The 14,352-nt window shown below is 46.3% G+C and overlaps 1 protein-coding gene across 3 annotated transcripts in view; it reads right to left on the reverse strand.

Moving 5' to 3' along the window:
* Positions 1-14,352, reverse strand: part of LOC139583787 (transcriptional activator GLI3-like) — a 178,805-nt gene that overhangs the window by 85,482 nt on the left and 78,971 nt on the right. For 2 of the 3 annotated variants that reach the window (XM_071415243.1, XM_071415241.1), the window contains exon 3: positions 8,612-8,863. In XM_071415243.1, coding sequence (XP_071271344.1) covers positions 8,612-8,863 — 252 coding nt within the window. The remainder of the gene's footprint in view (positions 1-8,611; positions 8,864-14,352) is intronic. The other variant, XM_071415242.1, reaches the window with a different exon arrangement.

Consider the following 14,352-nt stretch of genomic DNA (forward strand, 5'->3'; position numbering starts at 1 on the left):
GTCTCCCACTCTCTCTCTCTCTCTCAATTCAATTCAAAGGGCTTTATTGGCATGGGAAACACATGTTCACATTGCCAAAGCAAGTAAACATAAACATTACACAAATGTTCCAAAGGAATAGAGACGTTTAAAATGTTATATTACGGCTATTGTAACGATGTGCAAATAGTTAAAGTACAAAAGGGAAAATAAATAACCAAATATGGGTTGTATTTACAATGGTGTTTGTTCTTTACCGGTTGCTCTTTTCATGTGGCAACAGGTCACAAATATTGCTTCTGTGATGGTATTTCACCCAATAGATATGGGAGTTAATCAAAATTGGATTTGTTTTTTTATTCTTAGTGAGTCTGTGTAATCTGAGGGAAATATGTGTCTCTAATATGGTCATACATTTGGCAGGAGGTTAGGAAGTGCAGCTCAGTTTCCACCTCATTTTGTGGGCAGCGTGCACATAGCCGGTCTTCTCTTGAGAGCCAGGTCTGCCTACGGCGGCCTCTCTAAATAGCAAGGACTATGCTCACTGAGTCTGTACATAGTCAACGCTTTCCTTCATTTTGGGTGATAGTGGTCTCTATCTCTCTCTGCCCAGTGCATGACCCCCGAGCAGCCAGCCAGCCAGTCCAAACAATGATACATCTTGCGGAAGAAAGGAAATGATTTAAACCTCAGCTTAACTCAACAGGACCAAGCTACTTATTTGAGTTTTATTCCCATGTGATTGATATTGGTCCGACCGAGACTATACTATTTTCAGATCTGTGTCTTTTTAAAGTCTAACTCCAATGAATAAATAAATAGGAACATTTTGTGCCAGACCGTCCACGAAACATATATTTAAGCATGGCTAATGCATAGTGTATATATAGTACTATAAGTATATGATAAGATAAGATGCATTTTATTGTCAATTAACTTGAATGGAAATGTGTATTTTATGCTTACATCCCAACTGTCTAGGCTGGTGTGAGTCTGAGTCAATGGGAAAGTGCGCTATCCTTTCATTCTCTCACAGCCTAATGATGCAGGTCCACTCTGGATTGACCCTCCAGAGCCCCATAGCCTCGATATCCCCACGGTGCAGCTCCCCCCTGGGCCCCACGGCAGGTAATATTGGGGCTGACCCAGCATGACAGCGTGTAGGAGAGTAACTCTGCTGTGTGAGAGTCAATGACTGAGGCTAATACAGCTGTTCTGGCTGTAAGGCTAATAATACACAGGCCTGGCACGGCAGGGGAAAGCAGCACTCGACCCAGCTTAATTCTAACCCACAGAGAGAGAGAGAGAGAGAAGCTAGCTAGTGAGCAGGGTTGGGATTCAACAAGGCATTGGTCAGCATGACTGTGGCCAAGGGCATCCAAGTTGATGTCCACATGTGTTATGGGGACAGTTTAGGAGAAAACTAGGAACTTAGTAGAAATGATTCATTTACTACTATCTATTTCCCTCATTAGTTATGTACATTTTACATTTACATTGTGTTGATTTATTCTTCGGTCTGATAGATTTCTTTATTTTTTTAAAACGTGATATTCAAGATTCAAGAATTCTGTCCTTTGTTCACATAAAAAACAAAGTTGTTATTAATTTGCATATGTAGTGCACGTGCTTGTTTACAGACAATCTCTCTAAGTAGACTATATCTATTGTCCATTATGGGTGTCTAATGGAGGAAACGGTGGGTCACACCAGGCAGTGTAAAGCAAAAGGGAAACCCAGAGCTGTGTCCCAAATGGCACCCTATTCCCTACTTATGGATTCTGGCCAAAAGTAGTGCATTTTAGTGAATAGAGTGCCATTTGGGATGCAGCGTCACAGCAAGCAGACAAATGACTGCTGGATCTTAGGAGTAGACAGGGGTCGTCACCTCTGCGCCAATTACGGCCCTGGCTCTTCCCCTCCGCACCGCAACACTCTCTGTAGCTCTCTCACTCTCTTTCTCGATCTCTCACAATCTTCCACGTCTTTCTCTGTCTCTCTCACACATGGGCCTGTATTTCTGTCTCTTCCTCACTTCACCCTCTTTCTTTCTCTCTCTATCTCCCTTTCTCTGCCCCTTCTCTCTTTGTCCCTTACTCAAAGCCGAGCCTGATCTCTCCCCTCTCCCTCCTCCCAAAAACAAGGACAACTTGTAATCCATTTACTCCACCCTTGTCAACAAATTCCCCCCCCAAAATAATCCTGAACGATTTACAACCAGAGCTAGGTACTACCAAGGGAAAGGCGGGAGAGAGAGAGAAGGGAGAACGCACAATGAGAAGGAGCGATTGCACCCAAAGAGGGAAGAGAAAAGAAAAGGAGAGTAGAACATACAATACTGTACACAGAGGAGCGAGGGAGTGTAGAAGAGAAGAGAGCGGAACTTGGTGTCACAGTGATATTTTTGCATTTTGTCACGCAGGCGGCGCCCTGGGGTCCCCATGGTCCCTGTGCCTGTGGCTGAGAGACAAAAGGGGCGCCGTGTAAAAACTTAAAGAGGATTAACGCTGGCGGAGTGCTTTAATGAGACCTGAAAGTTGCGGGCACCGGAGAGCAACGCTGATTGAGCCGGGCCAGAGAGGCAGAGAGTCTGGCTCCCGGAGGCCCCTGCAGCAGCCCAGCGGTCCAACAGGCCCCATCCATGAGCCTAAGCTCAACCTGCTCACACCGAGCCACATCAAAGCAGCCCCGGCTGGGGGAGCCGAGCCGACGAGAGAGAGGAGAGGAGGAGATGGAGGAGAGGAGGAGGAGAGGGGAGGGCTGGATGGAGCAATCCCTTATCTCCTCCTGAGAGGATGCTGCTCTGTGGAGTGAGATTGTCTGGAACTGCCACCTGTCCCAGCCATCTTTGAAGGAAACACTAAGCCTGACCTCCTCGAGCTCCCATTCCTTTATGTCTCTCTTCATTTTCTGCTTTGTTTACATCCCCCCTCCTACTCCTCTCTCCTTTACTCTCCTTCTCCAGTCTCACACTCTCTCTCTCATTGGCACTTCTTCTCTCCCTTTTTTGCCCTTCCGTCTCTCTTTCTTCCTCCCTTTCTCCAGTCCTCTTTCTCTCTCTAATTTCTCTCACTTTCTGTCTCTCTCTTACTCTCTGCCTCTTTCTCTCTCCCTCTCTCTCTTTTGTAAGTCTCTACCCTGTGGTATGGACAAGAGGATGTACTCTAGTCTACTTATTTGCTCCAGCCCGTAACGGAGCTGAGAGGAAACATGTTAATTACCCAGCATGTCTCAGCCCCCTCCTCCTATAGAATAATAGGTACAGTCCATCCTCAGGAGAGAAGAAGAGAGGAGAGGGGGGAGGGAGGCGTTGGGGGTTGGTCGAAGGGGTGCTAACTCTATGAGAAGAGAGGACACAAATCGCTGCGCTACAAGGCCGGGCGGTGAGATTTGCTTACAATGAACAAACATATAGGCGTTGCATGAAATGAGTGTGAATATCCCACTCCACACAAGGGTGATTATCCTGCTTCTTATTCCCACTGAATACTTCAGGAGGGAGAGAAAAGGAAGGCTCAAGATGTCATGGTTCAAAAACCAGCAGGAATAGGAAGAGAAGACCCATGAGCCTCATGTCGTTCCTGCCTGCACTCACGTCTTTATGGCCATTATGTTGAATGGCGTTATTGTTGTGGTTGGTGGTGTGTTTGTTGGTGTTAGTTGTGGTGGTGGCGTATCCTTACGGACAGTCAGAGAAACATGCTGCGAGTCTTTTTTTTAAGCCTTCGCCACTTCAAAGCACGCCTATTGTTTTAGGCATGTGATGCCTCTGCGTGTTTTCTGACCGATTAGCCATTCTTCATTTGACAAGGGGGTCCAAAACACAGACAGATGTTGCAAGAATGATATGAAGAAATGCTGAGTACTCATTTGTTAAGATATTTCTCATTCTTTTTGAGCCACTCCAAATGAATATTGTTATTGTAACAATATTATTAACAATATTATTGTTAAAAATGCAATTCACACACGTTCTCGGGCTCTGTGGTACTAAAAGTAAATGCAAGAAAGCCTGACCTTCACTTAGAGCGAAAGTGGCTTTCTTTGACCACTTGAAACTTTATCCACATTATACTGTGAGATTCCTGTAATAAGCTGTATAAAAGGGGATCACAGCGATTATCCCTGGTGCGCTGGACGGCGGAGCTAATTCAAGAGCTGCCCAGCCATGTTTCTCTTTCATAATCAAAGGAGGTGGATGGAAGAGATTCCTTTCCGTGGCCTGTACTGTAGGGTGGCCCCCGGGTTCCCCACGGGTTTCTCCCCCCCCCAATTGTCCTTGAAATGGGTACATGTGTCATGCCCTGACCTTAGAGAGCCTTTTTTATTCTCTATTTGGTTAGGTCAGGGTGTGACTTGGGTGGGCAAATCTATGTGTTCTATTTCTTTGTTGGCCGGGTATGATTCCCAATCAGAGGCAGCTGTCTATCGTTGTCTCTGATTGGGGATCATACTTAGGCAGCCTGTTTTCCACCTGAGTTTGTGTCTGTGTGTAGTTGCTTTCTGCACTGCATATAGCTTTACGTTCGTTTTTGTATTTTGTTTTTTTCCGGTGTCATTTTAATAAAAAGGAAAATGTACACCTACCACGCTGCACCTTGGTCTCCTCATTCTAACGACGTACGTAACAACATGTCTCCCAGCGCATTCCCGCCACCACCCCCGCTCCTCTGTATTATAATTTCTGTGGGGAGGAGTGCTTGAAACTGTTTTGCCAAAACTCGTGACAAGGAACCAATGTGGAACCCAGAAAGTTGGCCTCCTTGAGCGAAGAAATGCGTTATAAATTACTTTTCCAGTGTGGGTTATTTTCGTGACTTTTTTCTGTGGCAGGAAAGCTTTCCTATAGTTCCTGTATGGCCTATACTTCTGACTCTGAATCAGGGAGAGCAGTAATGCAGTCGTTAGCTGTACAGAGCCTGGTCCATTGTGATGCAAATCACATTGGAATTTTGTGACAGCCAGCTCATTCAGTTCACTGATCAGCTGCTGTAGTTTGATAAAGCGGCAGACAGATTGACGTGGACCCAGTACTTGCCATGCTACGGAACCAGTAGACCTGAGATCTCCTCTACAATGCAGCCTTGGAGGTTAACTTAACCCCTGTTTGGAGCTGGAGATCACCATCCCGCCCCCCACTCCATACGCCCTGGGTCTGGTTGAGCCCTGGCTGGCTCCCCACAATCCCAGGTAATGGTCACTTCTGTCAGAGCTTTGGCCAAAAAGAGCAAGGTTTTAAGGGATGTAGCCTGATGGTATCCAAACCATCCACTAGACCAGCCATGTACTTCCACCTTGCTATGGCTTAGCAGCCCTGGTCTTCAGAGGTGAGACATGACCAAGGTTTTGGTCTGAGGATTACCAGCTGGTGGTGCTTGGCCTAGGGTCTTGATCTTGATTCCATGTACAAGGCTGATATAGGTCCACTTATACTTCAGCTATAAAAGTCTGTCTCGGTCCACATAATGACCTACTACTGTGTCATCACAGACACAAACAACCACCAAACAGCCTTGGTCGTTGAGGAACCAACCAACATACTTAGTGCTGGGGAGGGTGAGAGGGTGGGAAAAGCTTAGTGATTTTCCCACCCTCCCCAGTCGCCTTCCTTTGACGAAACATTTTCTGATGTTTCAATACTGCTAGGATTGGAAAGAAACATAAGAAAGCTGTCCATTGAAGAGAATGTGCTTACAATCCCGTAACGGGACATGTTTTGACTGGCTGGGGAAGGAAGAAAAAGTGCTTAAGAAAAAGACAAAACACTTGAAGGAAGAAGAGGGATCCCGGAGGAGAGAGTAAGCGGAGACAGACGGAACTCCAGCAAGTGTTCCGCTGTTGCTGACCACTGACCCGCTAATAAGCCCACAATGTAAACAGATGTTGCTAGTGCCGCCGTGGTAACGCCTTCACAATACACATCTCCTCGCGATACACAAATCTTTAAAAAGCCAAGTTTCTCATGAATCCTCCTCCCCAATGCTTCCTCCTCCTTATCCAGACGAAAGCCCCACGTATTAGTGTTGTGGTAAGCGGGATATGGACACTTACCCAGTGTTTGCCCAAGAAAAGAGTCTTAGACTCTATGCATCACCGCGATTTAGCTAATGCACGTAATAGGGGCAATTGCCTCCTCCTTGATGTGGGCAAGTGGGTGTACAGGTGAGAATAAACACAGAGTCCTTAGAGGAGTGGGATAGAGCACAGAAGGGGCTGTCCCCCCACCCTTCTCCCCCCATCGCCGCCACAGCGACAACCATGACAACCCAGCAGTCCAAGTGCGCTTGAGGCTGCAGGTGCCGGCGTGTTTAGCTGCATTAAGCACTGACAACACACCAGCGGGAAGAGTAATCACATTTACCTGGCTGTCAGCCGTAGCCAGGTCGTGCAGCGCCCCACACTCTGCAAGCACAGCACAAAGACCCAGGACTCCCTCTCCATCACCCTCACATGCACAACACACACCTGGGATACATTTAGGAAGGTGACAGTCAGTCAGAGACCCCAGGGAGATGGGAGTGTTGGTGGAGTGGACCATGGAAGGATGGGCGGGAAGGGGGTGTTCAACCAAGCACAGGGATCAATGTTCTTCGCACTTCCCAGCCTCTGGGGGTAGCAGTGGTGGAGTGGTGGAGCCATGGGGCTCCATGTTCAAAGGGGCCATCGGCGGATTAGGAGCCTAGGGGCCTGGATCATGGGGCAATCAGACAGAATGAGACCGGCCGACCGGCAGGCACCTTCAGGGACACCTCGTGTTCCCCACACCTGGTACCAGAGGAAGCCATTTTACACAGCCCCCCGGCCTGCTCTTTTCTCTCACCTCTGGTCGTAACTCTTTCTGAACTGAGTCAGGGTCAGGGCACGTCCCAACGACATCCATTTACAGCACACTCCACCCTCAGAGGAAAAACAACTGCCTTCGCATTTCAGCATGTGCTCCATTAGGCATCTAAATTCTGTTAAATACAGCCTCTGGTAAAACATTGGAATGGAATTAATATTTCATCATTATCTGAGTCAGAGAGAGAGAGAGAGAGAGAGAAACAGAAGACAGTGCACCCCAATAGCAGTATGACTCTCTCCATCCACTGCCTGTTCTGCAGAAAGAATGGAGCCCTTTCAGGCTCTATGGCCCCTTTGACTTGTCCTACAGCTTCTGAACTCTCCATTTGACTGTGACTTTTAAGCACTACCCCGAGGCACTGCCACCCCTTACTGTGACCCCCAACCACCACCCCAACCACAAGCCACCCCAACCACGGCCCCTAGTTTCCCTTGGCTTCAGTGGTCTGGAACCCTCTACCACCAGTGCTCACACACACACTCTCTCACGCACACTTTCTCTCTCTCTCACACACACACACACAATCAACAGTGGCAGTCATGCTGAGCTAAGACCGGGCTGTAATCGACAGTAATGTTCTGCTTGCGAGGATCCTGTCGGCTACGCCAAAGAACAGACCCTGGGCCTGACTTTAAGTAACCTTTCACATTAGTACTGTAGCTTTGTGGTGGATGTACGCACCAGTGCGTAATGAACTAAATACATACAGTTACAGTAAAGGACCAAAGCCGGAGCCAGGGAGAGAGAGACCTTTTCATTACAGCCTGCAGATTAAAACTACTCGGTCAGGCTCCATTCGCAGGCAATTTAGCGAAACTAAACAGGCCATCACATCAAATCCTTGTCCGGAGGCCACGCACATGCACGAAATTGACCTCCTAAACGCCCCCCCCCCCTCACTCTCCACTCATCTGTCTCTCATTCTATAACTGCATCTTTCTCTTATTCCTTTGTTCTATTTCCCTCCTCTTTCTCTCTCTCTAATATTATATTTTTCTATCATACTCTCCCTCTCCCTCAAACCTCATGTCCCTCCCTTCTCTCTTCATATCAACAGTATCTTTCCTACCTCACTCTATCACCCTCACTCCTCTATTCCTCCCCCTTCCTCTTACCCACACTCTCTCTGTCCCAGTGAGAGAAAAGGGAGACAGAGGGGGTAGTGAGAGTGGTTTGACTGTGCAGTGCAGTGTAGTGTTGGGGCTTTGATGTGTGTGTTGATGAGTGAAAGTGGAGTACTGTGCTCAGACAGGCCCCTAATGAGAGAATTAAGAAGCTACGCTGAACGCTCCCCATACTAACTTCCCAGAGAGCGAGCGAAAGAGAGACAGAATTGGGGAGAGAGCAAAGGAGAGGGAGGAAGGGAGAGAGGTAAAGAAAGCAGCTGATCCGTCAGGCCTAATCAAGCGACTAGCAGCCCTGCCTTTTACCTATTACTGTACAGAGAACCTTGGTGCCACTGTTGGGGGGGGGGGGGGGGGTGTCTACAGGCAAGTCCTTGAGCCTGCCGCCTCACTCAAATTACAGTATATTGTTCATAAATATACATAGAACAAGGCCAAATTTTCTATCTTAACCCCCGAAAATATTGTATGTTAGGTTTTATGTAATTATCCATCAATTTACTAAATCACTGAGGCAGTTCAAGTAGTCTGATGACCAAAAGCCCTGCCGACACAAACTAGCCATGTACCCACTACTTTGGACTTCATAGACACTCTCTAACAATCATAAGAACAACCGATCCAACCCCTCCTCTTTAAACTGAGTTCTGTTTTCTGTACTCACCGTAGTGGGAATCCAGGTATCCGTTGCGGGGATCCATGGCAAACAGTGTTCCGCGATAGGGCAGGCCGTGGTCCGCCAGGTGGGGCAGTGAGCTGTGCAGCTCTTTCTTTACCAGTGGGGGGCGCTCTTCTGTGGACGTGGAGGGCTCCTCACCCAGCTTGCTGCCAGGGATGCCAGGCGTGGAGGCCTGGGTGCTGATGGCATTGCGCCTCTCGCGGTGGTGGTGGTACAGCGTGCCCAATCGCTCATCTTCTTTAAGGGGACAGGGGAGAGAGAGAGAGGGTGAAATTATATATTTGGGTAAAAATATGAGTCCATATTTACTGACGATACAGCATAGATCTCGGTACATTGAAATATACTGTGAGATACTGAGTCGAAAGTCTGCTTAATTCTTCACAACCTGAAATCCATTTGGTTGTGAAAGTGGTTTCACTGTCAGTAGAATCATAACAGTGACTTACGGCTGCTGCCGTCAAGGGGAATTTCTTTACCTCTCAGAGTATGCACGCACGCACACGCGCGCGCGCACACACACACACAAGACAAGACACCCATAGACATGGGAAAGAAGTAAGATCACGCAGCATACTCCTGTGAGGGGCAGTAGATTTGTTTTGTACACCTGCAACCAACCAAGTACGCAAATCCACCCGGGTTTAGCCTCCATAGGAGCCAGCAAGCAGCAGTCAGATAAATCCAATAGGACTTATCTCTGGTGCTCTCACCAACTAAACGAACCCAACCCCCTGCATCGTGGCCACAGTCAGAGGGGGAACGATTCCCACAAGTCAGATCTTAAAGGCAGCTCTGTTCTTTTTATAAAATAAATGGATTCCCATGGAGAAAGCAACCGGGTCTTCTCGCCTGCATTCCAAACTGCCCATTAACCAGCCTCATGGGTAGTATCAACCCCCCCCTTCTCCCTCCTCCTCAACCCCCTCTCTTCCAGAGTAATCTCTCGCTCTCTTTCTCTCTCGGGGTGAAGGAGAGAAATTAAGAGGAGAGACGGAGAGACGGAAAGGAGAGTTCCCCTGAGAAGCTATCCCTGGTGTGCTGGAGTTAGTGGGGATAAAAGTGAAGAGAGTTCAAGGACTGATCTGCTTTGGAAAGACTTGACCGTTGACCTAAACACTGACCCTGGCCTTCATGGGGTCGCCTGGCCCCTGACCTGGTGGGTGATACTGTACAGACTTATTAGGAGTAGTCCCTAAAGAGAAGATACCCTGGGCAAAAAAATTCTGGTCTGAGATTATTCCTATCATCAGTACCTATAGTATGATTATGATAAATTATTAGAGTTGAATGTTTTTAGGTAAATGCTTTGTACGATTGAACGTTTTACACTGGCAGCTCTTGCCTTGTGCAATTCAGAGCTATTGCAGAGGCAGTTTGATTCAGTTACATACGATTCTATCAATCTTTCTCAATACCTCAAAATCAACCCATTCCTCTACCAGATCCAGAGTCCACCGAGTTTATCCTGAGCAACAGATTCACTTCATTAGACGCTGCTGGGAAATCTCCCCTGGTCCAAGTTCCTGGTTGATTCTAATTTCACTGTGGTTGTTGATGATCAGCACGGTCCAGTGCCCATTACCCACAGCCTGTCTCTGTCTCTCTCTCTCTCCGTCTCTCTCTTTTAAATGTCTCACTGAGGGCCCTGGCAGAGTGCCGCGGTGCCGGTGCCAAAGGTTCTGTAGCACTTACCAGCCTAGCACTGCAAGGCCCCCCTATGAACTGCAGGCAGCGGAAAACTGCAGCCCTCCAAAAGCCAATTAAGAGGAGAAGAGAGGGCTAGATTAAAGAGCGCTACCCTGAGCACCCCAAGTTGGCCGCTACAGTAGCGAGAGAGTGGCACGAAAGGAGAGAGAGAGAGAAGAGAGAAAGAGAGAGACCCACGGGTCTGCCATTGATTCCTCTCACTCTCCCACATCCATTACCTGCGTTAGGGCCCAGCCATGCCCCGAATGGCGCCACGGCGCTCAGAGCAGCAAATTCCACGAGTCTTAACGCGGAACTGACAAGCCAGTGAGAGAGCAGAGGCTCACGCTCTCATCCGCAGGAAATGACAGTGTCAGTTATGATATAAGTATTTAATCCTATACTGCACAGCCCCTGATCTTATTAAGGGAATAATGGCATTTATGCTGTTAAAGCTGGATTAATAGGGCCTGCTCTTGCAAAGCGCAATATTAACATAAAGGGATTTCAGACTCTGGGTTCATGTTCTCGCACAAAGTGGATTTAAGGAAGGAAGTCGCGACTGTAAACTGTGCTGGGAGCCAACAGAGCAAAGAATAGTGCTGCTGAGAGGAGTGTGGGGCTATACGTACTGAATACTCATCCAGCAAACACAGTGCAGAGGCCGGGAATAAGACCTTGTATCTATCGTAGACCTGGATACGTTTCTGGTTCTTGGTCTAGTTTATTTATGTATGAGTTCCATAGACTTGACATACACAATGTGCTTGTAGCAATAGTCTTTGGACTTTTGCAAGTGAAGCCAAACTCCCACAAGCCCAGCTAAACAGTGTATATGAACTCTTGCTCGAGACAAAATACTGTGGTCATTATTCCCAAAGATATTATTACACTACATTCCTATCTTTCTCTTTGGCTTCTTCGCCCTCTCCCCAGTTGGGTGTCTTTCTTTCTCTCCCTCCCTCCCTCCCTCCCCCTCTCTATCTATTTCTCTCTCAGTGAAATACAGCCCTATTCACTCATGTTTCTGAGATGTCAAGCAGATAATAGTTCAATCAAACCAGTGTCACTCCATTCCCCTCCTCCCTCTACTTCGCCATGGTGAACTGAGTCAGGGGGGTTCATCATTCTTCCGAATACCACCTTAAGGGTGTCCATTTTTTCAGTCTATACCTGTCACACCCTGATCGGTCTCACCAGTCGTTGTGCTTGTCTCCACCCCCCTCCAGGTGTCACCCATCTTCCCCATTATCCCCTGTGTATTTATACCTGTGTTCTCTGTTTGTCAGTTGCCACTTCGTTTTGTTCGTGAAACCTACCAGCGTTTGTTTCTTGCTCCTGTTTTCTAGCCCTTCCCATTTTTTAATCGCTCTGCCGGCCCTGACCCCGAGACTGCCTGCCGTTCTGTACCTTGCCCCATCTTACTGGATTATTGACCCCTGCCTGCCCTGACCCTGAGACTGCCTGACGTTCTGGACCTTTTGCACCCTCTCTGGATTATTGACCCCTGCCTGCCGTTGTTGGCCTACCCCTGTATTAGAAATAAACTTTTGGTTCTTCGACACTGTCTGCATCTGGGTCATACCTGAAATGTGATATACCATCTAAATGGGTTCTTTATTTCAGCGTATACCACCTAAAATGGGGTAATTATTTTAGCATATACAGTAGAAGTCGGAAGTTTACATTCACCTCAGCCAAATACATTTATACTCAGTTTTTCACAATACCTGACATTTAATCAAAGTAAAAATTCCCTGTCTTAGGTCAGTTAGGATAACCACTTTATTTTAAGAATGTGAAATGTCAGAATAATTGTAGAGAGAATGATTTATTTCAGCTTTTATTTCTTTCATCACATTCCCAGTGGGCCAGAAGTTTACATACACTCAATTAGTATTTGGTAGCATTGCCTTTAAATTGTTTAAATTGGGTCAAACTTTTCGGGTAGCCTTCCACAAGCTTCCCACAATAAGATGGGTGAATTGTGTCCCATTCTTCCTGACAGAGCTGGTGTAACTGAGTCAGGTTTGTAGGCCTCCTTGCTCGCACACGCTTTTTCAGTTCTGCCCACAAATTTTCTATAAGATTGAGGTCAGGGCTTTGTGATGGCCACTCCAATACATTGACTTTGTTGTCCTTAAGCCATTTTGCCACAACTTTGGAAGTATGCTTGGGGTCATTGTCCATTTGGAAGACCCATTTGCGACCAAGCTTTAACTTCCTGACTGATGATTTGAGATGTTGCTTGAATATATCCACATAATTTTCCTGCCTCATGATGCCATCTATTTTGTGAAGTGCACAAGTCCCTCCTGCAGCAAAGCACCACCACAACATGATGCTGCCACCCCCACGCTTCACGGTTGGGATGGTGTTCTTCGGCTTCCCCCTTTTTCCTCCAAACATAACGATTGTCATTATGGCCAAACAGTTCTATTTTTGTTTCATCAGACCAGAGACATTTCTCAAGTACGATTTTTGTCCCCATGTGCAGTTGCAAACCGTAGTCTGGCTTTTTTATGGCGGTTTTGGAGCAGTGGCTTCTTCCTTGCTGAGCGGCCTTTCAGGTTATGTCGATATAGGACTTGTTTTACTGTGGATATAGATACTTTTGTACCTGTTTCCTCCAGCATCTTCACAAGGTCCTTTGCTGTTGTTCTGGGATTGATTTGTACTTTTCGCACCAAAGTACATTCATCTCTAGGAGACAGAACGCGTCTCCTTCCTGAGCGGTATGACAGCTGCGTGGTCCCATGGTGTTTATACTTGCGTACTATTGTTTGTACAGATGAACGTGGTACCTTCAGGCATTTGGAAATTGTTCCCAAGGATGAACCAGATTTGTGGAGGTCTACAATTGTTTTTCTGAGGTCTTGGCTGATTTCTTTTGATTTTCCCATGATGTCAAGCAAAGAGGCACTGAGTTTGAAGGTAGGCCTTGAAACACATCGACAGGTACACCTCCAATTGACTGAAATGATGTCAATTAGCCTATCAGAAGCTTGTAAAGCCATGACATCATTTAATTACATTTTCCAAGTTGTTTAAAGGCACAGTCAACTTAGTGTCTGTAAACTTCTGACCCACTGGAATTGTGATACAGTGAATTATAAGTGAAATAATCTGTCTGTAAACAATTGTTGGAAAAATGACTTGTGTCATGCACAAAGTAGATGTCCTAACCAACTTGCCTAAACTATAGTTTGTTAACAAGAAATTTGTGGAGTGGTTGAAAAACGAGTTTTAATGACGCCAACTTAAGTGTATGTAAACTTCCGACTTCAACTGTACCACCTTAAATGGTTTAACAAACACTGGGCAGCAGAAGGTCAACAACTAACACTTGAATGGTGATGCTGAAAGAGGAGGAATTACCCCAAGGCTTATTATATTTATATCCCGTTCTAATGTCATCCAACCAAAATGTCTGGAAAACTTATATTTTATTTGACTTTATTTTAACCCTTCTGAGCTTCATAGGTGCAGTTTACTGATAATGATTCTTACCATCAGGTCCAAAACGCCCCACTTGATAAAAATAAGCAATAGACTGTATAAAATAAATAATACAAATACCTGACTATATTGAATGCTCAAAAAAAATGAGGAAATTATATTATTTTATACTAATACAATTGCTCAGAGAAAGCGATTTTGTTAAACAAGTAATATTCTTGTCTTCTCAAAAAGATATGGGTTGAAATTATTGGCACCGCTGTTTTCAATACTTCACTTTGCGAGGATAACGGCACTGAGCCTTTTTCTGAAATGTTTTAAGAGATTGGAGAACACATTGGGAGGGATCTTAGACCATTCTTCCATACAGAATCTTTTCAGATCCTTGATATCCTTCGTCTGCGCTTATGGACTGAACTCTTCAATTGAAACCACAGGTTTTCAAAGGAGTTCAAACCCAGAGACTGAGACGGCCATAGCAAAATGTTGATTTTGTGGCCAGTGAAAAATGTCTTTGTGAATTTTGATGTGTGCTTGAGGTTATTGTCTTGCTGGAAGATCCACTTGCAGACAAGATT

This window comes from Salvelinus alpinus, chromosome 8, assembly GCF_045679555.1.
Source record: "Salvelinus alpinus chromosome 8, SLU_Salpinus.1, whole genome shotgun sequence".
Taxonomy (NCBI): domain Eukaryota; kingdom Metazoa; phylum Chordata; class Actinopteri; order Salmoniformes; family Salmonidae; genus Salvelinus; species Salvelinus alpinus.